The sequence below is a fragment of the Mesocricetus auratus genome, unplaced genomic scaffold (assembly GCF_017639785.1).
Source record: "Mesocricetus auratus isolate SY011 unplaced genomic scaffold, BCM_Maur_2.0 Super-Scaffold_100027, whole genome shotgun sequence".
Classification (NCBI taxonomy): domain Eukaryota; kingdom Metazoa; phylum Chordata; class Mammalia; order Rodentia; family Cricetidae; genus Mesocricetus; species Mesocricetus auratus.
In genome coordinates this window covers 21889286-21916490 of record NW_024429208.1, presented here as the reverse complement: position 1 = coordinate 21916490, position 27205 = coordinate 21889286, and the positions used below count along the sequence as shown (strand labels likewise).

General features: G+C 44.7%; 1 protein-coding gene and 1 pseudogene across 1 annotated transcript in view; one reads left to right on the top strand and one right to left on the bottom strand.

The window, feature by feature from the left end:
- The window catches only part of Stox1 (storkhead box 1), a 48514-nt gene that overhangs the window by 5918 nt on the left and 15391 nt on the right, over positions 1-27205 (bottom strand). Inside the window, exons 2-3 of the mRNA XM_005070818.4 lie at positions 3905-4057; positions 91-2407 (exon numbers count right to left, since the gene is read on the bottom strand). Of these exons, the coding sequence (XP_005070875.2) occupies positions 91-2407; positions 3905-4057 (2470 nt within the window). The remainder of the gene's footprint in view (positions 1-90; positions 2408-3904; positions 4058-27205) is intronic.
- On the top strand, positions 24912-25800 carry LOC121134310 (annotated as a pseudogene).

Genomic DNA, 27205 nt, shown 5'->3' with positions numbered 1-27205 from the left:
TTCAGGAATCTCTCACTGGGCAGCTCCACACACCCTGACTCTAGTAATTCCTGCAGGAGTAACTAATGCAATACCCATATACACCCTTACCTTGGGGAATCGATCCCGCTGTCTCCTGTCATGCTATAACTCTCTGTCCCCTCAAGGCCACTGTGCTCTCGATGCTCCTGAGCCAACATTGGCACATGTGAGGTGTTGAAAAGTTGCAATTTGTCTGTGAAATGGTTTTCCATTTCCTGATTTGGACGGTTCTGTCTCCAGCCAGTTGGCTTCTTTTTTGTGTCACCAGGAGAATGGTGCAGGATCTCAGTCCCACAACTGGTTTTCCTTGCAGTAGAGCATTTAAGTAAATTTTTACCAGTGGCTGCTGGGGCCTGGACACAGGTAGCAGTGGGATCTCCTTTGTAGTTGAAACCAAATGGCGTCCCTGAATTTAGACCAGGACTGTCAGCAAGATCAGGGTTTGGGCCTTCCCCTGAATTTGTAAACAACCCAGTGGCCTTGTACCAGTGATTCCTTTCAAGCGCCAGGGGCTCAAACCTATCAGTTTTGCTATTACATTCAGTCAGAGATCTTCCAGTCATCATTGGTCTTCCCAAATGATTCTGCCTGCCTCCACCTGCAAAGGAACCCTGAGTGTGTCCAGGCAGTGTGTGACAAGAGTCATCATCTGTCTCAGAGAAGTCATCATCCTCCAGATACAGTGAACTACAGGCCCCATCATCTACCCCGGCGTTACTCTGGTTCAAGGCTGCCTCCTCCTGCTCATTGTCGGAGAGCCCTTCGTTTTCCATGTTTACAATCTCTGCCTCTGGGACAAACACCTTCCGAGTTAGTTCTTCTGAGTCACCATCTTGTCTTTCAGGTGTCCTTAAATGGTTTGCCCCAGCTGGGCAATCTAAGAGGTCCAGGCTTTGGAATTGGTGTACCATCTTATCCACTGACGTATGCACACAGGATGCGGGCTCCAAAGAGGAGGAAGTCTGTGAGGGCATTTCTTTGGTTCCCAAGAGCATGTCACAATCAGAATAACTTTTCCTCAAGACTTCAGGGATGACCTTGCTTTCTTCATTATATACACCACTTCTCAACATGCTTTCCCTGAAGGAACAGCACCGAGGGTGGCTTAGCAAAACACTACGTGGAGGGTAATTTCCCAGGCCACCTTTGACATCACTGACAGGATGGACAGGCGCCTTCATCGCATGCATGGTTTCTGTTCCCCATTTATCATGGCACTGGTCCGCATTCGGCTCTTGGGCTCCACTGTCAAAAGCACTGTTAGGACCTGAAGACCCTACCCTCCGAAAAGGCTTTTGCTCTGACCCAACTGGACTAGGTTCCAGATGCTGGCTCTTCTCTACAATGTGCCCTTTGGATATTGGGTGTCCTCGGAGATGCATGCCTGGGAAGGGATTGCTGATCTGTTTTTTATAAATCAAGTGGGAACCTAGTACAGCTGGGTTCCCACCATGCAACTGCTGAATTTCTTTATTGGGGCTTCTCATTTTGGGTACAGGCTGGGCTGCAGGGATCTTGGGGTGCTTTTCCTGTCCAATGGTTCCCTGACTCCATGCTTTGTGTCTATTCCGATGAGAATAGCCCCGCCTGTGAGGCTTGGCACACCGGCCCCGCCTTTTCCAAATTCCCTCTTTAGAAGAATACTTATGCCTGGTTGTCAGTACTTCAGTGGAAGTACCCTGACTATTATATTTTTTCTGTTCTTCGTATTTCTGCATTAGGACTGTGTGTTTGATTAAGTTGTCAACAGTCAGCACAGGGTTAATTCTTTTAATTATTGCATGTTCCAAATCTCGGGGGATGTTGTTGGAGCCATCTTCATCTCGGACAGGCCACTCTTCGGGTGGGAACTGCCCAGAGAAACTGTGATACTCTGTTTTCGGCTTCTCTTTTCTAGATAAGCTGCGCCATAAGAAACTGAAACCAAACTTTTTGCCTTTGTCTTTGATGTATGGCAATGGTTTGGGGCTCACACAGATGTGGGTGCCTTCAGGTGCTGAAACTACCTGGTGCCTAATCAAAAGTGTGGGTTCAAGACCTTCCTGTTTTTTTCTAGTCCCTTCTGCAGCAGCCCGTCGGTCCTTAGCGTCCTGCATGCTTGTATCAAGGAAACACTGACATGATGGACAATGGGAAATGGGGGCCTCATTCTCCTGGGCCAGCTCTGCACAGCAGTCCATGCTCACCAGATAGGTCACAGAAGTGGGCGCAGAGCACCCTTCGTCTGGCAGGAGGGTGCTCCTATTTCCCTGTATGGGTGTATTTGTGATGAAGTAAGTGTTTGGTGTAACTATGAAGTAGCCCTCTCCAGTGTGGTAGATCTTCCTCTCTTGAATTAGAGCCCCCAGTGTGCTGTAGAGCATGTCTGGGGATGGAACAGCGATACCTTAAAAAACAAAAACAAAAGCACATTGAAATTAGAAATTCAGGACAACCATTTATTTGCTTAACAGTCTTGGAGCTGATTGTAGGTAATTCATGCAAATAAAATGCTAGCTGGTCAGATAGCTCAATGGACACTGGTGCTTGTTATGAGGGCCTGACAACCTGAGTTTGATCCTTGATCCTACAAAATGACAGAATTACTTCCAAGAGTTATCCTCTGGCCTCCACATATGGTCTGTAACACATGCAGGCCTGCATGGGTATGCCCTGTGTGTATGTGTCACACACACACACACACACACACACACACACACACACACACCACTTCTTTTAAATTAGAACTGAGTGTAATGACTCTAACTGTAATCTCAGCACCCAGGAGGCAGACACAGGAGAATCACTGCAATTTCAAGACCACCCTGTGCTATGGCTATATATTGAGTAGGCCAGTCTAAGCTACAGTGAGATCCCATCTTCAATGAAACAAAACAACCCAAAGAATAATATGTGTAATTAAACTACAAAATACTCTATAAGTTGGTTCCCATATAGACTTATGGCTAGGCTAATGGTTAAATATAAAAAACAAAACTCTGAATATCACTGGATATAAATCAACTTAAAATTTGAAGACTCAGTAGGAAAGAAATTGCCTAGCAGGCATTAAGTCCTGGATTCGATCCCAGCACTGAAAAAAAGTAAAGTATGCCTTGAGAAAGTCTGAACAAACATGGAAATTTAAAATAAGTCTCATGAACGCTATATAAAGGATGTACAGAATGATTGCACTTATGTCATAAAGGGTAACATAAACATTAAAATGCAGTTGTGAAGGCACAACTAAGAGCTACAAATTCTAGCAGTTGCATCTCTGGGAAACAGACACGGGAAAATGGGAGATGAATCCTCCTTTCCATCCCTCACTACAAAATCTGATTAACGTGTATTCATGTATGAAAAAAATCATCCAGAAAACCAAACAAATTTATGAATTGTTGAATCTGGGCTGGTGACACAGCTCAATAGACACCTGCTGCTAAACCCAAGGACCTGGGTCTGATCCCTGGGACCCAGGTGGTAAGAGACTAACTCTTCCTGCATGTCGTCCTCTGACCTTCACATGAATACTGTGGCATGCATCACACACACACACACACACACACACACACACACACACACACTGTTGATGTTGGGCTTTTCTTGACAATAGGCAAACATTCCATCAGTGAGCTGTATCCCCAACTCTCTCTTTTCATTTTGAGATAGGGTCTTATTAAGCTGCCTAAGATGGCTTTGAACTTTCACTCCTGTCTCAGCCCAGACACTAGCTGAGACTATTGCATGCCTGTGCCACTGAGCTGGGTTAACTCAGTGTTATGACAAAAGATTGTATGGAAAAAGGATAAAAGGACACCATAGCCTTTACTTACATGCTAAGAGTGCTTATAAATAGAAACTAAACACATTCAAATTAATACAAGTGGTGAACACTGGTTACCTGGGTAATGTTTCATCAACTGCTCCAAGAGTGATTCTTGTGTCACAGCCACCTGAGCTGCATTCATATCAGCTATAGCACAGCAAAGAACTTCAGCCAAGGGCACAAACTGACACTGAGCTATGGGACTCATTTGCACTGGGAAGGCGTCACCTGAATTGGAGGTCAAAAACAGCATAGATGATAAATCTGCTATGAACCATTCAGAATTAGTAAATGGAGAACAGTTTAAAAGACTGACTAGAAGACAAACCTGCCCAGAATCTACTAACATAGCACATGTGATGGTAGAAACTGTAGAAGACAAAGGTTTACATCGTGGTCTCTCTATGACGTGCTGTTGTGGGAGGTCAGACATGCTATCTAGCAGTTCACATTTTTAAAAGCATATTTCCATATCAGCTGGGAAACCACGGTACAAAGTACAGCATCATTTGCAGCCCAGATATCAATAAACCACACTTGTTGATACAGTTTACAGACAAGGTATCAGCCAATGAACGACTAGTGTATATGGAGTTTGGTGCACCAAAGATAACCATATAGATTGGGGATGGAACTCAATTTGTAAAGGGATTGCCTAACATGCAAAAGACCCTGGGTTCAACCTTCAACATGGCATAAGGAGTCTGGTGGTACATGCCTGTAATCCTAGCACTTGAGACATGGAGGGTGGAGAATCAGAAGTTCAAAGTCACCTTTGGTTACATAGTGAGTTTGAGGCCAGCCTGGGCTTCTTGAGACTTAGTTTCAAAAACAGAAGTGGATATAGCTCAGTGGTAGGCACTTGCCTAGTGTATTCATCTTCTTAGGGTAGGCCTTGGATTCATCTTGAGGTACCTCAACATACACTAAGAATAAACTAATCTATCATCTATAATTCGACAAGTTGAGGATGGAGGCAGAAGGATCATAAATTCAAGGTCATCTTTGGCTACATAGTGAGTTTGAGATAAGGTTTGGCCACATGAGACCTTTTCTAAAGTAAAATAATTAAAACAACAGAAACAAAACTACCACTAGCTAGAAATGATTTCCACTTTAAAATCCACATGCCTCGCCGGGCAGTGGTGGTGGTGCATGCCTTTAATTCCAGCACTCAGGAGGCAGAGGCAGGCGGAGGCAGGCCTGTGAGTTAGAGGTCAGCCTGGTCTCCAGGGAAAGTTCCAGGACAGGTTCCAAAGCTACAGAGAAACACTGTCTCGAAGGAAAAAAAAAAAAAAAAAAAAAAAAAAGAACAGAGCTTGTCAAAGCATTGGGTTAAAGAGAGACTGTAGGTAACAGAGGAACCACAATGTTCCTCTGTTAACACAGCTTAGTATTCCTCGGTGTTTCAGAAATGAAAGAAGTAGTTAGGCTTAAAGACAAATATCATCAAAGTAGAACGATATAGATGAGGCCATTTGTGCCTGATATATTTTCTACAATCCATCAACAGACAGACAGACAGATGACAAACTGGAAAATATTTTTTTTAATGTTTTTAAAGACAGGATCTCAACTGGCTGACCTGGAACTCACTATGTAGACCAGGCTGTCCTAGAACTCAGATTCACCTGCCTTTGCCTCCTGAGTGCTGGAATTAAAGATATACATCACCACTACAATCTTTTTTTAAATTCCTTGTTGAATTGCAAAGAGATTTGGTTTATTTATTTACCTTTCATTTTTATGTTATAATGAAGCGAAGAACAAGTCTTAAAATAATCACATCTCAAAGCTTACTTTTGAGGGGAGATGAGACCATTGTAAGGCCAAAGGCATGCATCCCACATGCGTGTAGACGGATGCTAACCAGCAGGTGGCAGGAGTCAGCTCTTCCCTTGCCAAGGCTGACAGCATTGAGTAGTGATCCTTTGAGATGACAACCTGATTAGACCATGGCTAGGCGGGTGGTGGCCATGCCTTTTATCCCAACACCTTGGAGGCAGAGGTTGGTGATTGTGAATTCAAGGCCAGCCTGGTCTACAGAGTGAGTTCCAGGACAGTCAGGGCAACACAGAGAAACCCTGAATTAGGGAAAAACAAACAAACAAACAAAGAAATGCTGATTAAAATCAGCCTCCTGGGGGATAGCTTTAGATCAGTGGTTCTCAATCTGTGGGTTGAGACCTTTAGGGAAGGGTTGCATACCAGATAACATACATATCAGCTATTTTATATTACGATTCATAACAGTAGCAAAATTATAGTTGTGAAGTAGCAACAAAAAATAATTTTATGGTTGGGGGTCGCCACAACATGAGGGACTGTATTAAAGGGTGGCAGCATTAGGAAGTTTAAGAACCACTGTTTTAGACTAAGGCAATTAGTCCTTGCCCCCTCCCTGGTGCCTAATGTTTTAGAAAGCCCAGACCTGTTATGTGGGAGTAGGACTTGCTCTTGTGGGTAACATCACAAAGAGCTGGAGTGGTGGCACTTGTCACTCTGTGTTGTTAAAATCTACTTATTATGGACACAATGTTCTGCTTGCAGGCCAGAAGAGGGCAGGAAATCTCATTATGGATGGTTGCAAACCACTATGTGGTTGCTGGGAACTGAACTCAGGACCTGTGGAAGAGCTGCCAGGGCTCTTAACTTCTGAACCATCTCTCCAGTCTGGCACTTGTTACTCTTGCAAAAGACCAGGGTTTGAGGATCCAATGCCTTCTGATTTCTGTGGACTCCAGGCACTCACAGGGTGCACATACATATACATGCAGGCAAATCATTCATAAAATACATCTCAAAAAACTAAAACAAAAAAAAAAATCCAGTGCAAGATAAGATCTTACCAAAGGGGAAAAGCATTGTTTTGGGGAGGACATAAAGCCTCACCCCCATAAACCTCAGGTGGAAGTCATCAGGAAAAGTACAAGAACTAACACAGTCCTCAGCAACATTCCCATGACCTCAACATAAAAGTAATGTTTAAAGATCCTAATTTCAGGGGCTGGAGACATGGCTCAGTGGGTTAGAGCAGTGGCTGCACCCCCAGAGGATCAACTCCCAGCACCCACGTAAAAGCTCACAACCATGTGTAACTCCAGCTCCAGGAGATCAGACACCCCCTTCTGGCCTCTGTAGGCAGGAGTCACTTAAGAGTTAAGGGAGGCTGAGTTCAAGGCCAGCCTGGTCTACAAAGTTAGTTCCAGGACAGCCAGGGCTACTACACAGAGAAACCATGTCTCCAAAATACCAAAAACTAAACCAAAACAACACACACACACACAATATACAAACCCAGGGGCTGGAGAGCTGGCTCTGCAGATAAGAGTGCTCGCTGCTGCTCTTCAGGAGGGCCCAACACCCACTCTGTGGCTTACAACTTTCTACAACATGAGCTCTAAGGGACCCAGCACCCTCTTTTAACCTCTTAGGGCATCTGTAGTCAAGTGCACATAATCCACATACAACACACACACAAATATGCAAAATTAAAATAATTTTTAAAAATTAACTCAAGGGGCTGGAGAGAAGGCTTAGCAGTTTAGAAGAGCACTTGCTACTGTTCCAGAGGACCCAGTTTCAATTCCCAGCACCCACATGATGTTATTCTAGTCTCAGGATTTCTGACACCCTCTTCTGGCATATACACAGTGTACATACATATATTCAAGCCCTCATGCATATGAAACAAGTAAATTAAAATTATTTAAATTAATTGAAAATGAATCAAAGACCTTAAGAGAAAACCCAAACTTGCATTATTCCTTCTTCCTCTGTCTCTGGAGTGCTGGGACTATGCAAATGGGCCACCAGTGTCCAACTTGTTATATTTTAATCTGAAGTATTTCAACTTGATTTTTGAGGTTTGGGTGACTGTACTATCAAATAAAGAGAAGAAAGGATTCTGGAGAATCTGGAGAGCACTCACATCCAAACTTTCGTCTCATACCTATAAGAACTTGTCGTAGCATTAAAATCTATGCTAATTAAAATCTATGCTACACTAATCCTAATATTTCATGTTAAAAAAGCACAAGCCGGGTGTTGGTGGCGCACGCCTTTAATCCCAGCACTCAGGAGGCAGAGGTAGGCGGATCTCTGTGAGTTCGAGGCCAGCCTGGTCTATAGAGTGAGTTCCAGGACAGCCTCCAAAGCAATACAGAGGGCTGGGCGGTGGTGGCGCACGCCTTTAATCCCAGCACTCTGGAGGCAGAGGCAGGTGCATCTCTGTGAGTTCGAGGCTGGGCTGGACCGATAGCCTCCAAAATAATACAAAGAAACCCTGTCTCGTAAAAAACAAAAACAAAAAAAACAAAACAAAACAAAACAAAAAAAAACAATACAGAGAAACCCTGTCTCGAAAAACCAAAAAAAAAAAAACAAAAACAAAAAAACAAAAAGCACAAACGTTCCTCGAGACCATTTAGACCCTGCACAGGGGTGCTGATGGAGGGCACTGTGCTAGGTAGGCAATCTGCCAAGAATTCATGCATTATTGACCTTCATGGTTTAACTGAGCCACTGGACCTCAGCTAATTACCCAGATTCAGGAAATCCGAGACCATCTCTTTGAGGCTTGGTATTGAATCCCACGGTGGGAAAGACTTCTTCAAGTGCATTAGAGATGACAGCACAGCGCAGACAAAGGGGCCTGCAGATATACTCGGGTTTTATAAAAGAGGATGCTGGGCTCAGAGTAACACAAGAAGAGCCCCTGATTTCAAGCTGCTCTTTCATCTGTCACATCTTTTTTTAACCTTAAAATTAATCCTGACCTGGTTTTATAAAGAAAGAAAGCCAAAGCAGTCTTTTGTAACAACGTGCTCCTCATCGGAGATAACGGACTGTATACAAAGCGCAGTGGCTTTGAAAGATCAGGTCTGCTGTATTATAACTTCAAAGAGGTTCAGAGAAAAAAAAATCAACCAGAATGGAAATAAGATCAAGAAAGCTCTCAGTACCACAGAGTCAAGTCCTCTCCCTGTCTTCCTTTCAGCTGAGTTGTTTTCCGACTCTTCATATTCTCCTGATGTGTGGTATATGCACACCCACACATACATGCACACATGAAATAAATTAACTAAAAATAAAATACAGTCTCAAAAAATACTGTTGTGAGCTGGGCAATAGTGGCACACGCCTTTAATCCCATCACTCGGGAGGCAGAGGCAGGCAGATCTCTGTGAGTTTGAGACCAGCCTGGTCTACATAGCTAATTCCAGGACAACCAGGGTGACACAGAGAAACCCTGTCTTGAAAAACAAAACAAAATATTATACATAACTATGGAAGATAAGCTAGTGCCAAATTGCTGAGTAAGAAACAAAATTTCCATATAACTTTTTATTAAATGCTGTCTTCTCTGTCTAGTTCTCACATTTTAATGAGCCCTACTGAAGAGTTGGGTGTCAAAGAGCTGGGTGTCAAACAGTCCAATTTCAGGGTTCTAATCTAAGTCTGCTGTGTGGTCCCAAGTGACCACAGATCTTCTCTGGTCTATTCCCTTGTATGTGTGGGACTGAGATAGAGCAGCACTTTTCAAACTTTTGTAGAACATTCATTGCAATGATGATCTGCAAGGGGCTGGAGGGATGACTCAGCAGTCACGGGCACTGGCTGTTCTCTCAGGGGACCTGGCTGGTTTTTGTTTTTTGTTTTTTGTTTTTATTCTTTGCAAAGATGAAGTACAGAGGACCAGTTTGATTCTCAGCACCCACATGGCTGCTCACAACCATTTGTAACTAAAGTTTCAAGGGATCTGATGTCCTCTTCTGACATCTGAATGCACCGCAAGCACACAGTACAGAGATATGCAGCAGGAAAAATACCCCTATGCATAAAATGGACACTAAGGGGCTAGAGGGATGGCTCAGCAGTTAAGAGCACTGACTGTTCTTCTAGATGACCTGGGTTCAATTCCCAGCACCCATACAGCAGCTCACAACTGTCTGTAATGCCAGTTCCAATACACATAAAAATAAAAATTTTAGAGGTTAAATTTTTTTTTGAGAGAGTCTCTATGTAGCCCTGGATGTCTTGGAACTCACTATGTAGACTAAGCTGGCTCAGAGGTCCCCCTGCCTCTTGCCTCCCAAGTGCTGAGATTAAAGATGTGCACTACCACGCCTACCAGGCTAAGAAAAAAGGTCCTGGGCCAGAAAGATGGCTCCGTGGGTAAAGGCAGTTACTGCTCAAATGCATTGGATGAGTTCAACGCGCCTACCCTGAACTTACACACAAAGGTGGAAGCAGAGACCTGACTGCACAAAGTTGCCCTCTGACCTCCACACGTGCACCACGGCGTGCACACCCCTCCCTCCCAATAATACTAAGAAAAGGAAAACAGCGTCCGATGGCTAAATGTTTGAAAAGATGCTGCTTGGAGCCTCAATGACATGGCTAAAGGGCTTCTGTAAAGAATGGCCTGGCTGACTTAGTTCAACAGCTCCTGGCCCTAAGGAGAGCAGTGGTCCCCAGTCAATGGTAACCCAAGAAGAGGGTTTGTAATACATCCCTTTTTTATAAAGCAACAAGCAGCTGTGACCTCCTTCCGTTACACCGCCTTCTGTCTGTGGTCCTGTGATCTTTTCTTAAGCCTAGTCCCTGTTTTATTTATGCAGTCATGTAAGGCTAACTTACATGATGTGTATCTAAACATTCCTGGATCCTAGCATCTGGGAATACATTCTTCATGTTCATATTTGACATACACGGAGTAGCCACTATGGTGCCCACACCACTCCTTATCCAACAGATATTTATTGAGTATCTATTATATGCCAGTTGTCTAGGAACTACAGCAAATGGGACACAGTACTTGCCCTCAAGGGGCTTTGGTTATAGTGAGGAACAGTGGGGAAGAGGCAACTATAATTCAATGTTTTTCAAGAAATTTGGAGATGCCCAAGCAGGACTAGCATGAATGAAAAAGAATCAGACACATTCCTGTGGGGTCTTAGGTACTATTGGCAGCATGGGAAAGCAGTGGCAGTCCCTCTATGTTTTAAGCAGCCATAGCCTCGCATCCTTCATTTCATTTACTAGGTGTCCTCATTGCTGATTTACCTCAACTGTTCAACAAGGGAACAGTAGTAGCTTCTCAAAGGCACTCACTCCCAAGGCCCACACTTGACAGTACTGGAATAAGACTGACACGTGTCAGATCTTCAGCAATACTAGACTCTTTTCCTCTTCTTCCTGAACTAAAGACATTATATATGGTCAGCCATGGCTTCACTAGCAACCTGGGTTGTTTTTTGTTTTTTCTTGCAAATGAGATTCCCAACCAGTCCGAACTGTTTCCAGTTCCCATAGCCTTTGACTAGACAGCAGTGCTAACAATGGCCCTCTTTGCCTGCAAGGAAAGACGTTGGACTGGGCAAGCTCTACTGCATGTATGAGAGATCTCCTTCTGTAGTTGAGTATTTTATTTGATTGGTCCATTTAACACATCCCCAAGCCCCCAATCACTGTTGTTCTATGGTGTGGCAGCAGGAAAGACCTGGACTCCATCTCTAGCTTCACCTAAAACTTGCACATATGCACATATGTGACATGACTTTGGCCAAGGAGATTTCAAAAGACTCTTACATCCTTCATTTTTTTCTTCCTGCTTGGATTTTTGTTTTGTTTTCAGACAGGGTCTCATGTAGCCCAGGATGGCCTTGAACCCCTGATCTTCCTGCCTCTGTCTCCTGAGTGCTATGATTACAGGTGTGCTACCACACTTTGCCACTTGGGTCTTAGATAGATGCAGCTATCTAATGACCAGGAGAAAATAAAGTTGGAGGTCAAATAGGCTCTCCCTCAAGAAGGCAAAGCAGAGAGCAAACAGGCTTTGTTTGTAAAGCCATTTTTTCAGCTATCTAAAATCCCACAACAAAACTCTTGTTTAACCCAAATCTCCCCACTCAAGGACAAGTGACATGAGTTGCCTCTTCATGGTTTCTGCTGTAAGCACTGTATGCCAAGGGCTTGACATCACAAGGTACATTAGCCCCGTCACAAGAATGCTACAGTCGGCTGTCTACTGAAGTGGTCCTAGGCTGTTTATGTCCAATTGAGCTACAAAACCTATGAGAGGCAGAATCTGCACCTTCAACTAGCATTGCAAGTTTTTAAGTATTGATGAAAATCTATCTTAGAGCTGTTGAGGGACACTCTCCTGGGAGGGGATCCTTACTGCATGTGGAAATCATGGGAAATGAGTATCTAGAATGACAGCCCCGAGAGGTAATCAATGTACTACCTTGGGAAAATAGAGACAAGTAACTAAATTCACCTGTATTTTAGGAGTTAACTCTTGATGTTTATCAAAGGAAGTTGCTTTGGTCCTGAACGAGCCTGGGTCCTTCATGACTCCCCAAGTCTTTGTGGATGGGTTTGCCTGGAAGCAGGTTATGCTCAGTGGTGAGAACTTCTGCTGCAACAAAGCCTCGGGCTCTATGGTTACAGGAGCTGGGAGGCTGCACTTTGTTTCATGAGATAAACACAATGCTGTCTCTTCCACAAGATTCTACACACACAGGGTTCACCAAAAGCCTTGCAGAGAGCACCTTGCCTTCTCCATGTGGTCACTCAGGACAATGAAGAATCCAGGGAGGCCTGTCCCTTCTGTGGGGCAGCTCCACCGGCTGGCCATCTTCTTTTCTGGTGTCTGCACCATGGCAGTTCAATGTGGAAGGGCACCATTGGGTTTTTTGTCGATGGTCAGACATTGTCCAGACTGTCTGCCCAACTTCAGATGCTTTCAAGCTGATAACAGACTCTTCTGGTCTCTGAAATACTGACTTTTAAAAGATAAAAGTCAAGCCAGACATAGTGGTGCAGCACTCGAGAGGCAGAGGCAAGCAGATCTCTGTGAGGTCAAGGTCAGCCTGGTCTACAGAGCTAGTTCCAGAGCAGCCAAGGCTACCCAGAGAAAGCCTGTCTCTAAAAACATCCCTAAATAAATAAACAAGGCCATTCTGGGAAAACAATTCCCCTGAATGTAATCTCACTGAGAAGTATTGCTACACCATTAAAACTTAAAGACCAGGCCTGGGATGGTTCAGTGGTTAAAAGCACTGGCTGCTCTTGCAGAGGCCTAGCTTCACTTCCTAGCACATGTCAGCTCACGGCCATCTGCAAACCAAGTCCCAAGGGATCTGGTATCTTCTTTTGGTCCTCAGTGCTGCACACACCTGATGCACAGACATACATGCAGGCAAAACAGCCATTCACATCAAATAGTAAAATTTTAAAGATTGATTTACTTACTTATATATGAGTCAATGCTGTGTCCTCAGCTTGCCAAGCAGAGTCTGAGGGGTTAGACCCTCTTGGAGTAATCATGTCTAGAACAGACGGGAGATCCTGGTCTGTTAGACCAAATACCTCCTTAAGTCCATCAGAATTTTGCCCTGACATTCCCTTCTTTTTCAATGGCAGGTTGCTGCGATGCCTCCCTTCTCCCTGTTGGAGAGGGTAGACAGTGGTTCCTTAGATTTATAATCCCAAAGGTACTATCCATCTTCCTCTTTTTCTTATTAGCTGCTTTATGTAAGTGTGGAAAATTCCTAGAAGCAATAACCTCATGGCCTTCCAAAGGCTGACCTGCGCTCCTTTCTAGATGATGCCTACTTCAGAGTAGTTCACTAAAGAGACTCTTGCTAAGGACTTCTCACACGACTTCAGGAGGCCATCATGATGATGTTTTTGTGTCCAAATGTTAGCATTTTAAGGACATAAAAGTACAGTTTTTCAAGACTACAGGATCCTCTCTCTCTCTGTCTCTCTCTGTCTCTCTGTCTCTCTGTCTCTCTCTCTTTTGGTGTTTTGAGACAGGGTTTCTCTGTAACTCTGGCTGTCCTGGGACTCGCTTTGTAAACCAGGCTGGTCTCGAACTCACAGAGAACTGCAGGTTCTCTTGAGCACAGACTAAGTCTAAGCAGATGTACGGAGAACACCCCACCTATCTGACAGAGGTTCCTGGCATGAACCATCATCAACAACTACCTGACCTCTCCTTGGTCTTGCTCACACCTGACTCCCTAATGCACCTCCAGAATAAATTCGTTCTTCCCGCCTTTCTTGGTGACTTTGGCTCAGAGGAGTCCACTTGCTTCCTACCTCATAACTTCTTAGGCCCCTCTTTCTCCTGTTGTGGCACCTAAGGCCTTGAGGTTGCACTTCCTAATGAGCTAGCCCCTCCCCCAGGGCTTCACAGTTATAGCCCCTCTCTGACATCATCAGCCCTGTGTCTGGGTTTCTCCTCTCTTTCTCAGGCCTTAGCCTGGCAGCCCAAAGCAGGCACAGCCATTCTATCTGAGCAGACTTAAGCCAGAACAGCATGACTGCAGGGTCATGACTCTCCCTTCCTTCAACACAGCCCGATAGCACAATTGGTAGTAAGAGCCTGCTCTTTGAAGAGTTGCACTTTCTAGAATCCTCCAGAGGACACGGAATCCTTGGCTTGTTTTACAACCTCTAATGAAATTTCCAAACCCAAAACTTGTATTTATATTTCAAGGGAAAGCAAACCTTGGGACATTAGGGCCACCAAAGCAGGTGTGGCTCTTGGAGAGAGATGCTTATATTCCAAAAGGTTAGAGAGAGAAGGCAGGGCTTTTGTATCCTGTCTCCAAAAAGCAAAGGTTTTTTTTCCTCTCCCCTTTTAGAACTATAAACAGGGGTCTCTTTTCTCCTGCATGTATTCAGAGAAAACCCATTTTCTCCATTCCTCCCCATGGGCCTGACTACTTATATCGGACAATTTTCTGTCTGGGTTTTAGCCAGTGGCCCCAGAGTCAAGCCCTAGGACAAGGAGGGTCTACTCAAGTGTGATTGCTTACATCCTATTTTATCTCACTATGTAAACCATAAGAAGCTTGTCCCTGATCCAAAGTGTCTTATGTGCATGTTCAGATCAAAAGGAACAATGGTGGATATTAAAAGCCCAGGTTGTAGAGGGGAAGAGGGAGAGATCTTGTTTTGTCACGTGGTTTAAGAGAAAAGAGACTGAGCCCCACGGGCTGCTTAGGAGACCTGGGCAGCACTCAGCAGAAGTGGTACCGCCCTGCAGAAGGATTGGGAAGGCTGCCGGCCAGGCCTCGGCACCTCCCAACACTGCTCTTTCCTTTCGGTGGCTGGCAAAGAGGCCCCACAGTCACTTCAGGGCTGGCTTCAGGTGGGACAAGAGTGTTGTTCTCTCCCACAGTGGAGAGGGAAGCAAGGCTAACTAACTAATACCTGCAGCTAGAGTGGGGACAAGATTGCAGAACCTAGATGCCAAGCCCCTCAGCAGCCTCCTTGTCCCCTTTTCTCCTTCATTACTTTTCTGCCCTGGCTGATTACAGGGGACTAGAAATCACTGGGCAAACGAAGCTGAGGAATATATAGAGAAGCCTCGGCGAGCATCAGAATGGGGTGGGGAGTGGGGTGGGTTCTAAGGAGCCACCCTATGTCCCCATCCCAGACACTGTCCTCTAGTCTGCATTCATTAGCAAGGAGGAAAGTCTCTCCTCACAGCTGTGACCCCATTGATCCCTCTAAATACTGAATTTAACTGTTGGGGGTTTTGTGCAGAACTTCAGAGTGGCAAAGTGAAGTTCAGTTCTCTCTGTCTGTCCATCTGTCTCCCGTCCCCCTCTCTGGCACAGGGTTTCAACCATGCCAGCCTAGAATTCATAGTCTTGAGTGCTGCAATCCAGAGGGCGTACTACCACACCCCTCTCAAAGATCTTTACATGTTTTTCTCTGTGTCCTTGTGTCTGCATTGTAACAATGCACAACAGCATCGATTTCGGTTCCCTGTTACTTCTCATACGGACTAGGAAGGGGCTTCTAATTCAGGAAACTGGAGAGGATGATTTCAGTGGCTGCAAGTGCACTTGCTTCCACTGCCCTGGGATGGCAAGGACACCTCTTGAGCCTGGGGCTTCCGAAAGGCAGCGAGAAAACTGCTGATTTCTTACCCATGCAGATGGGGCCTGGAATGTAGGACTTTTAGACTCCAGAATATATTTGGCTTAGAGTTTGGTATTTCTGGCCTAGGAAAGGCAAAATGCAAGAGAATATAGAAAGGGGGCCACCCCCAGACCCCAGTATACTTCCAGGACATTGACTTTACTGAAAAGAGGTTCTTAGGTTTGCTAATGAGCTCAACTCAGATATCCATGCCAGGGGTGACTCAACTGTTCTATGACTGACAGGTGAAAAGAACTCCTAGAAACCCCCTCTGCAGCTTTGCTTGAGAAGTGGACAGCAGTCCCCTCTGTTGCAAGGAGTAACCTCTGGAGTGAATGAGTGAGTGAGTGAGTGAGTGAGTGAGTGAGTGAGTGAAAAGTGTGTGTGTGTGTGTGTGTGTGTGTGTGTGTGTGTGTGTGTGTTAGGTTTACAAGGTTTCCCTCAACTGCTGGTCCTGAGCACATGAATGCCTGTGTGGGCTTTAGCTCTGCAAAGGTCAAACAGGCAAGGTTTCCTGTTCAGTGAGCAGGACTCAGACTCTGAGACTGGCGAAAGACACCACACTGTGGAGCTGCCCGCTGTGGGAGCCAGTGAACCTGGGAGCCTGTCTGGGTGGCACAGAGCTGCGCTCTTCCCTGAATAATGGATGATGGAACCTGGTGGGAATTTTAACAGAAGCTTCAAAGCAAGGAATGTGGAATGGGTGAGAGTGTGGTTGCTTTGCCTTCTGGGTAGACGGAGTAAGATGGAAGATGTCATTGCTATTGACTTTCTGTGTGGCCTCTCTAAATCTATGGTTTGAGAATTTCTGCCTTTTCTAGTTCTGCCAGAGGTCACTGGACAGACAGAGGTCACTGTGACTCCAAGCACTCACCTCTCTCTCTTTTCTGGCCTCAGGCATACAAGTGTTGTACAGACATACATGCAGGCAAAATACTCATACACAGAAAAAAATTTTTTTCTAATTAAAAATATAGAGAAGGGGCTGGACAGATGGCTCAGTGGTTAAGAGCATTGACTGCTTTTCCAGAAGACAAAGGTTCAATTCCCAGGACCCACACGGCAGCTCACAACTGTAACTCAAGTTCCAGGGGGACTTAACACCTTCATATAGACATTCATGCAGGCAAAACACCAATGCACATAAAATTAAACAAAAACAAAATCAGAGCAATGTTAAGATTTTGAAAGCCTTTAATCCCAGCACTTGGGAGGCAGAGATAGGCGGATCTCAGACGCTGTCTCAGAAAGAAAAAAAAAAAAAGACTTTAGAGCAGATTCTCTGGCTTTCGAAATAAATCCTGATGGACAGAACAGAACATGCCGATTGCTATGGAGACAGAGCTCCCCTTTCCCAAGGTGTCTCAAGAGTGCTGCAAGCCAAGAGGGCTCGTTCTTGCTTAGAGCCAGAATCCACATGACCTGATGACTCATGCCAGCATTCTCATTCCTAAACCACCCTACAGCACCCTTTACAAAAGGAAATTCCTTAGGGTAAGAAATGGCTAGACGTGGAGTAGCATCAGTACTTGGGAGGCTGAGGCAGGAGTACTACTGCTCACCGTGAGTTTGTACTTTGGAAAACTTTTGACTGGCCCAACCATATCTAGTGGCAATGGCAAAAGTCATAAAGTCAGCACAGCTCCTTGACAAAGATCCAGCAAACCTGAGTCATGTGACGGCCACTGGGCCACCTTTGTTTGTGATCTCCATATGATGCATGCATGGGGGGACTTCTAATATTTGTGAAATTTGGGGATATTAGATTGATGGAAATCATTATGAATCATTTATTCCTTCTCTCAGGAATACTGCTTCTAGACTTTCCCAGGAAAGTTCTGAACATACTCCCACTTCTAGGGAGACACCCTTATCTACTGGAAGGTCTTCCTTACACCTTGGAGGCTGTGACTCACATAAAGAAACCAGAGGTCTCTTTATGAGGCTCTGAGACACCCCCCCTCCCCAGACAGAGTTTCTCTGTGTGACAGACCTGGCTGTCCTGGAACTCACTCTGCAGACCAGGCTGGCCTCAGATTCACTTGCCTCTGTCTTCTGAGTGCTGGGCTTAAAGGTGTGCGTCACCACTGCCCAACAAGATCTTAAAACATCTGCCCCTTCACTTGGCTCAGGAACAAGATAATCAGGACAAATTAAACTTAAAAGGTTGGCTGCACATGAGATGACAAGCCTCTTCCTACTGTACACTCAGGCAATTACTTAGCACATACAGTAACAGAAAGCCCTATGCAAGGGCCTTATATTGATGGGCAAAGAATGGTGTGGAAAGATGATAAAATAACAAGGACAGAATCTCCCTTTGTTAGAAAAGTTAGTCAGTGCAGAGCTACTGTGGTGTCAGATGACCAAGGAACAAAAGAATGCAGGATCACACATATAAACAGATTCTATAAATATATAAAATGAGCTGGGTGGTGGTGGACCACGCCTTTAATCCCAGCACTAGGGAGGCAGAAGCAGGTGGATCTCTGAGTTTGAGACCAGCCTGGTTTACAAGGGCTAGTTCCAGGACAGCCTCCAAAGCCACAGAAAAAAAACAAAACAAATATATACATATAAATATATATATATAATGTAAACATGGTATTATGCCAGAATTTTAATAATAACTGCAGCAGCTTTGCCCTGAGGACTTTTCTTGGGCTTTCTAACTATTAAGAGCTAACAATACACTGCTTGGGACATGGCAATCTGCCCAGGCTGGCTTGGAGATTTTGTTTTGGTCTAGCATCCTTGAAGACACGAGAGCTACTAGCCTGAGAACAGGCTGTCGTATGCCTCTAGATTCTTAAAATTTAGATTATGGGGTTGATGAGTAAAGATGATTATAAAAGATAACTTTATCAATGATGACTAAACTTAAGAGCCCAGATGACTAAACTTAATGAGCCCAAAGCTAAACACATGATCCAAAACAAAATGATATGATGTATGTTTTGGAACAACATGAATCTACCCATGCTTACTGAATTCTGTATAAATAAAGACTCACTCTGACTGCTAGTCAGGCTGCAAGATTCTCCCGGCCACCATGGCCTGGCTCATTTCTTCTCCTACTCCATGCCTCCTCTCCATCAACAGCTGAGGCAGGGTTTCTGGCATTCAACAATGGCAAGAATTTGTTGTTCGATATTTCTCAGGTTTATTTTGTTTTGAGATAGGGGCTTATGTAGCCCAGGATGCCCTCAATATGTAGCCAAAGATGACCTTGAACTCCTAATCCTCCTACATTTACCTCCTCTGTGCTGGGATTACAGATGTGCACCACCTCACCTGGATTATGAACTCAAGGCTTCATTCATGCTAGGCAAGCATTCTACCAACCAATTTATGTGATTTTTTTGGTGTTTTTGTTTTTTTTTTAAGAATTTAGTTTATGTATACAGTGTTCTGCCTACATGTATGCCTGCTGGCCAGAAGAAGGCACCAGGTCTCATTACAGATGGTTGTGAGCCACCATGTGGTTGCTGGGAATTGAACTCAGGACCTTTGGAAGAGCAGTCTAGTACTCTTAACCTCTGAGCCATCTCTCCATCCCCTGTTTTTGATTTTTTGAGACAGGGTTTCTCTACAGCTTTGGAGCCTGTCTTGGAACTCACCAGCCTGACTTTGAACTCAGAGATATGCCTGCCCCTGTCTCCCAAGTACTGGGATTAAAAACGTTAGGAATCTGTTTGCTGACACCACCACCACCACCCGACCTAAAATTCTTTTTGTAGCAAAGTCAACTTGAAGCAGTGGGGTTTTGCGGGGTATGGGGTCCTTCTCAGAATCCAGGTGACTACATCACCTCTGTGATGCTGGCGTTCTTGGCACTCTCAGCCCTACTACAGATGCGCTCCCTATTCATGGTTAGATTGCATGTTCTGGCCATATCCTGGATGCCTAGATAGCAATCAGAAACACTCAAGCATTTATGAAAACCCCAAAAGGTCAAGCAGCTTGGAGTGTGCTCTGTGGTCAGTTTCCCACAGTGAGAAAAATTCCACTAGAAAGGAAAAATAAACTGTTCCTTGTTTCTGCCATTCATGACTGCTTAGCCAGAAGGCCTTGGAGTTGGTGTCAACTCACTAGCCTGTTACATGGAAGAATTTGCTTCAGATGCTTTCCACTTGGGAGCCACAGTAGAATTTGTTCAAGTCATTAACATACTGTCCAGCTATAAAGAGTATACATCTTGGGGCTGGAGAGATAGATCAGCAGTGAAGAGCACTGACTGCTCTTCCAGAGGCCCCAGGTTCAGTTCCCAGCAACCACAGAGCAGCTCACACCTGTCTGTAACTCCAGTTCCAGGGGAATCTGACACTCTCACACAGACATACATGCAAGCAAAACACAAATACACATGAAATGAAAATTTAAAAAGAAAAGTATACATCTTGAACTAGGTTATCTCAGTAATTTGGGGGAACTACAGACTTGTTTTGAGGCAGGATGTCTATACATATCCTTAGCTGTTATGGAATATTACTTTAACTATGTAAAGATGTGTTACATTTGCTTTTGTTATAGAGTATTACTTTATGCAAAGGTATACCTTTGTTTATACTGATGGATATTACTTTAACTATGTAAGGATGTGTTACATTTGTTTATGTTATAGAGTATTACTATGCAAAGGTGTGTTACCTTTGTGCTGTATTTGTTTAATTATATAAAGATGCATTGCTGTCTTACCTTGCTTGCTTAAGGCACATGATTGGTCTACTAAAAAGCTAAATGGCCAATAGCTAAGCAGTAGAGGGATAGGCGGGGCTGGGGAGCAGAGACAATAAGTAGGAGGAAGAATCTAGGCTCAAGGGAGAAGAGAAAGAGGGAGAAAAAGGAGGAGACACTGGAGGCCAGCCAGGCAGCCACCAGCCAGCCAAACAGACTTGGAGTAGGACATCGAGAATGAGAGAAAAGCAAAAAGTCCTGAGGCAAAAGGTAGATGAAGAGAAACAAGTTAAAATAAGTTATAAGAGCTAGTGGGCAGCCTCTACAGCCACAGAGAAACCCTGTCTCAAAAAACAAAAAAAACAAACAAACAAAAAAAAGAGCTAGTGGGATAAGTATAAACTAAGGTTGGGCATTTATAATAAGGATGTGCTTGATACCCTCTCCTTAGAGCTTAAGATAAAAACCTAGGGATTTGACACTGGTGTAGGGAGTTTTGCATGTGTAATTTTACCTCCGTGTCATGATTTGGGAGCTGGTTGGTGGCCAAACAAAAGTATACTTCACTTAGCTGTCTTGGAGCTCACTATCCTGGAATGCACAGATCCTTCTTGTCTCTGCCTTCCAAGTGCTGGGATTAAAGGCAGTTACCACCACATTATTTGTATAACTAATTTGGTTCTTGTCCTAGTGTGGGTTTCTATGGTTGTGATGAAACACCACGACCAAAGCACTTGGGTTGGAAAGGGTTTGTTTGGCTCACATCACAGATCATTAAGTCAGGTCAGGAACCTGGAGGTGCAGGAGCTGATGCAGAGGCCGTGGAGGGATGCTGCCTCCTGGTTTGTTCCTCATGGTTTGCTCAGCTTGCTTTCCTGTAGAACCCAGGGTCACCAGCTCAGGGATGGTGCCGCCCACCAAGGGCTGGGCTTTCCCTCATCAATCACTAATTAAGAAAATGCCTTACAGCTGGACATTATGGAGACATTTTCTCAGTTGAAGTTCCTTCCTCTCAGATGACTTTAAACCTGAAACTATCCAGAGCGGTCCCACTATAGACTTTTAAGGTAGATCTATATAGTAAATGAGGATCTAGATGGGTGGATGCTACCTAGCATCTGCTGATCAGCTTGGAACACAATAGCCAATAGGGAGAGGCAGGCAGATCTCTATAATCTCAAAGCCAGTCTGGCCTATATAGGGAGTTCAGGGTCACATAGTGAGACCATGTCTCAAAAAACAAAAAAGAGGGGAAAAAAGAAAGAAAGCCAACACAGCGGCATATTGTGGGAAACTTAACTGCAGTCAACTGTGGCAAAACCCAAGGGTTTTGTGTGATACAGACAAGAGTTTTGTGTTTCTGCAAGGTCAGACCACTCTAAATACATGGAGCCAGAAACCTGAGCTCGTAGGGCTTTGGATAACTCGGCTACAACTGTAGGGAGGGTGAACTCCATGTGGCTCACTGAACCCGAAAGGCATGTGTGTATTCTGCCAGGGAACAGGAGGCTCAGAGACATCTCTAGGGTGAGCTCTCAGGAGAGATGGATTTACATTCCAAAGAGGTAGAGAAAGAATCTAGAGTCTTCTCATCTGCTCTTCTAACAGCAAAGGTTCTCCCTCTCCTTGGGGAAGGGAAGAAGCAACAGTTTTTTGTCCCACATATAAGCTAAGAAAGACTGTTCTGTGTGGAGCTGTACCCAGCAGGTAGTACAGGGATGGCTCCGTGGCTGAGAGCACACAGAGGACCTGGGTTTGGTTCCCAAAATCCACATGATAGCTCACAGCTGTCTGTAACTCTAGTTCCATTTGCTTCCAGGGATCTGGTACTTCTGCTGGCCCCTTGGCCACTGAATACACATGGTACACTTACACACATGCAGGCAAGACCCTCATACACATAAAAATAAATCATTTTTTAAAAAAGAAAAAGAACGCCGGGCAGTGGTGGCGCACGCCTTTAATCCCAGCACTCGGGAGGCAGAGGCAGGCAGATTTTTGAGTTCAAGGCCAGGCTGACCGACAGCCTCCAAAATAATACAGAGAAACCCTGTCTCGTAAAACTAAAAAAGAAAAAAGAAAAAAAAAAGAATTGTTTCCACCTGTTGTTCACAGTGTCACCCAGGGTAACTGCATAAGAACTAATTTGGTTCCACTTTCAGGGTGTCAATATGAGAAAGCCAGAGACCCCACTCCAAAGCAAATCTGATGGAAACCCATTAAAACACAACCTCAGTTTCTGTAAACTGAGGCATTAGCTGGCTCAGCAGTGAAGGCATTTGCCACCAAAGAATTGACTACCACAAGTTGTCCTCTGACCTCCACACATATTCAAGTGCCTTGGCATGAGTTCTCTCCTTCCCCCATAGTAAATACATGTAATTTTAAAAGAAAATTTAAGTGTCTGGAAATTGTTCTATAGGTATATGCCAAAATGAAAACATAGTCAAAGAAGTTTACTACAACTTGGGAAGAAGAGTGAGTTCGTGGCAACTGACCTCTGACCTCCACACAGACTGTTCCAGTTCAGCCTGACAAGGCTCACTTCCTCCAACTGCACCTGTGTGTGTGAGTCACTTGGATGTAGCTGTGATCCAAAGTGCGTAGCTTAGAGGGAGGGACTTATTTCAGGACTCTCTGCATCCTCTCTACCACCCTACTCCATACCCAGACTTCCCACATCCTACTCCAGGGTCTAGCCTGGCAAATGCCCCTGACCTGTTTGTGGTGGTTTGAAAGAAAACGTCTCCCAAAGGGAGTGGCACTATAGGGGTATGGCCTTCTTGGAGTAGGACCGGTCTTGCTGGAGGAAGTGCATCATGGTGGAGGCAGGCTTTGGGGTCTTTTTCTCAAGCTTCACTCATGTGACAGTCAGTTGACTTCCTGCTGCCTTCTGGCTAAGATGTAGTACTCTCAGTTGAGTATTGGTGGTGCACACCTTTAATCCCAGGATTTGGGAGATAGAGGCAAGTGGATTTCTATGAGTTCGAGACCAGCCTGGTCTACAAGAGTGGGTTCAGGACAGGCTCCAAAGCCACAGAGAAACCCTGTCTCAAAAAAAAAATAGCACTCTGAGCTCCAGCACCACATCTGCCAGCACGCTGCCATACTCCCCACCAGGAAATCTCTGAACTGTGAGCAAGCACCCAATTGTGTTCTTTATAAGAGTTGCCATTCCCATGGTGTTCTTCACAGCAATAGAAACCCTAAGACACTCTTCATCCACACCTTTCCCACAATCTACCAGATTCAACCTGGGTACCACAATGAGTGCACCAGCATAGTCTGGCCTTCCCCTCCTTGACTACAGAAGAGTGAGTTCTAGGCTTGGGTCTGTATCCTCCCTACCTATCTGCCATATCACAGGACTCTCCCACATACCCTATCTTCACACCCCCACAGGAAGCATGTCCTGTGCACCAACCGGTCCCCTGTGTCCAGTTAACTGCATTCCACCCACGCCACTTCCAACCCCTAGACTTAACCCCAGCCCCACAGATTCTCTTCTCCCCACTCTGGTCCATCTATAACAAGCTTAAAAAACTTAACAAAGGAAGTCCACATGCCCAGATCTCATTTCAGGAACACCAACACTATGCAAGATCGAGTCAGAACCTTCTCTCTAAAACCTACCAGTCCTATACAAATGCTTGCCAATGAGCTTGGTGGTGGTGGCCCACGGCTTTTGTCTCGGGCAGAGGCAGGTGGATCTCTTGTGAGTTCAAGGCCAACCTAGTCTACAAAGCGAGTTTAAGGACAGCCAGGGCTGTTACACATAGAAACCCTGTCTTGAGGGGAGCAATCATGAACCCAAACTTACTCAAACTAAAGACAGACACACCCATGCAACTACAAGAACCCTACAAAAGCTGAACACAGGCTGGGCAGTGGTTGTGCATGCCTTTAATCCCAGCATTGTGGAGGCAGAGGCAGGAGGATCTCTGTGACTTTGAGGCCAGACAGTAAGTTCCAGGACAGCCAGAGCTGTTACACAGAGAAACCCTGTCTCAAAAACAAAATAAGGCACACACACAAAAACTAAATAAAAGCTGTGTGTGGTGGTACACACCTCAGGACTTCAGGAAACAGAAGCAGGTTGATCTTTGTGAAGTTAAAGCAAGCTTGATCTACATAGTGAATTCAAGGACAGTCAGGGGAATATAAAGAGATCCTGTTTCAAAAAGCAAACCAAGTCAGGCAGCATTGATGCACACCTTAAAACCCGGCACTTAGGAGGCAGAGGTCTACAGAGCTAGTTCCAGGACAGCCAGGGCTGTTACACAGAGAAACCCTGTATTAAAAAATGGAGAAAAAAAGCAAAACAAAACAAAAAGTACACAGAACATGGAATACATGGAACCAAAAAGGAAAATCCCCAGGCGGATCACTGTGAGTTCGAGACCAGCCTGGTATACCGAGCGAGTTCCAGGACAGGCTCCAAGACAATACAGGGAAACCCTGTCTCGAAAAACCAAAAAAAAAAAAAAAACAAAAAAACAAAAAACTTCCTGGAACTAAATGAAAATGAGAACACAACACCAGACACACTGGAAGCAGTCACATGAGAGAAACGGAACAGATAGCTCTAAGGACTCGTCCCCATCTTGCAAGATAGCGTGTGAAGAAGCCGAGAGGCCTGACACAAAGAAGAAACTGCAGTCAAGAAGGCTGGTGGTGATGCCCCTGCCACTAGTGCAGCCGAAAAGGTGACCCTGAGGTTAAAAAGCCCAAGAAGGGGAAGTCCTATTGCAACCGAAACCCTGTCAGCTAGAGTAGTTGGCAGGCTCTCCAGATCTGCTACGTATTTCAGAAAGGCCCTGTACAAAAGAAAATGGTCAGCAGCAAAATCCAAGGTTGAAAAAGAAGAAAAAGGAGATGGTCTTTGCTACTGTTACAAAACCAGTTGGTGGTAACAAGAATAGTGGTACCCAGGCTTTGCAAATGCCTAGGTGTCATCCTGCCGAAGATGAGCCTCGGAAGCTGCTGGGCCATGGCAAAAGGCCCTTCAGTTGCACGTGAGAAGGCTGCCAGCCAGCATCACTCCTGGGGCCTAACTGATTATCCTCACCGGACACCACAGGGGCAAGAGAGTGAGTGGTTTCCATGAAGCAGCTGGGCAGCAGCTTGCTTCTTGTGACTGGACCTCTTGCCCTCAAACGAGTTCCTCTGTGTAGAACACACCGAAAGTTTGCCATTGTTACCTCTACAAAAGTTGATGTAAGCAAGATTAAAATCCCCAGACACCTGACCATTGCTTACTTCAAGAAGCAGCAGGGCCGGGCGTTGGTGGCTCACGCCTTTAATCCCAGCACTCGGGAGGCAGAGGCAGGCGGATCTCTGTGAGTTCGAGGCCAGCCTGGACTACTGAGCGAGTTCCAGGACAGCCTCCAAAGCCACAGAGAAACCCTGTCTCGAAAAACCAAAAAAAAAAAAAAAAAAAAAAAAAAAAAAAAGAAGCAGCAGGGCTGGAGAGATGGATCAGTGGTTAAGATCACTGGCTGCTCTTCCAAAAGTCCGGAGTTAAATTCCCAGAAACTACATAGTGACTCACAACCATCTGTAGTAGGATCTGATGCCCTCTTCTGTCATAAAGTTGTACATGCAGATAGAGCACTCATGCATAAAACAAATAAATCTTTAAAATAAAAAACAAAAAACACAAGGACAGTACTCAGGAGATAGAGGCAAAGTGAGTTCTACAGGACAGCCAGGACTGTTACAAACCCTCTCTCTCACACACACACATACACACACACACACACACACAAAAACTAAAATTAAAAAAAGAAGCAGTTGTGGCTAGGTGTTGGTGGTACATGCCTTTAATCCCAGGCAGAGGCAGGCGGATCTCTGTGAGTTCAAAGCCAGCCTGGTCTACAGAGTGAGTCCCAGGACAGCCTCCAAAACAATACAGAGAAACCCTGTCTCAAAAAACAAACAAACAAAAATCAGTTGTACAAGACCAGGGACCAGGGAGGGCAAGACCTTAAATCCTAAAAAGGAACAATATGATGCCCAAGATTTACCAAAGATGAAAGTTGTTCCCTAACTCCAGGGCTATCTCGATTTCAGTTCTCTTTGACAAATGGGATGTAGCCTCACAAACTGGTTTTATGAATTGCTAATTAAACAGCTTAATATGTTAAAAAAGAAAGAAATGAGAACACAAAAATGTCTTAATAATGATGCAGGTCAAAAAAAAGTTGGAAAAAGTGATGGAGAGTGGTTCAGAGCACTTCTTGTTGTTGCAAAAGACCCAGGTTCAATTCCCAGTACTCACATGAAGGCTCTAAGGTACTGGAGCACACATGTGACCCACAGTCATGCATGCTGGCAAAACACTCATACACAAACAGTCATAAAAATAGATCTAAAAATGGTAAGTTGAAAAAGAACCCAAATCAAATCCAAACCCAGGCAAGAAAAAACAAAAGTCTGAGCAGAAATCATGAAATAGAAATAAAGAAAACTACAAAGAATCAATGAGTCTACTGGTTGATGCTTTGAGAAGATAAACAAGACTGACAGACCCTTGGCTCAAGGAACCAAAAGAAAGAAAAAGAGGGCACAAATTAATGGTCAGAAATGAACAAGGAAACATTACAGCAGACACCAAAGAAATACTGTACAGGATACTGTACAGGAATATTTTTTTTAAAAAGCCTGTACTCCATGAAACTGGAAAATCAAAAAGAAACAGGTGATTTCCTACCAAAATCACAAGACATATCAAGAGCCTTAACAGACCCA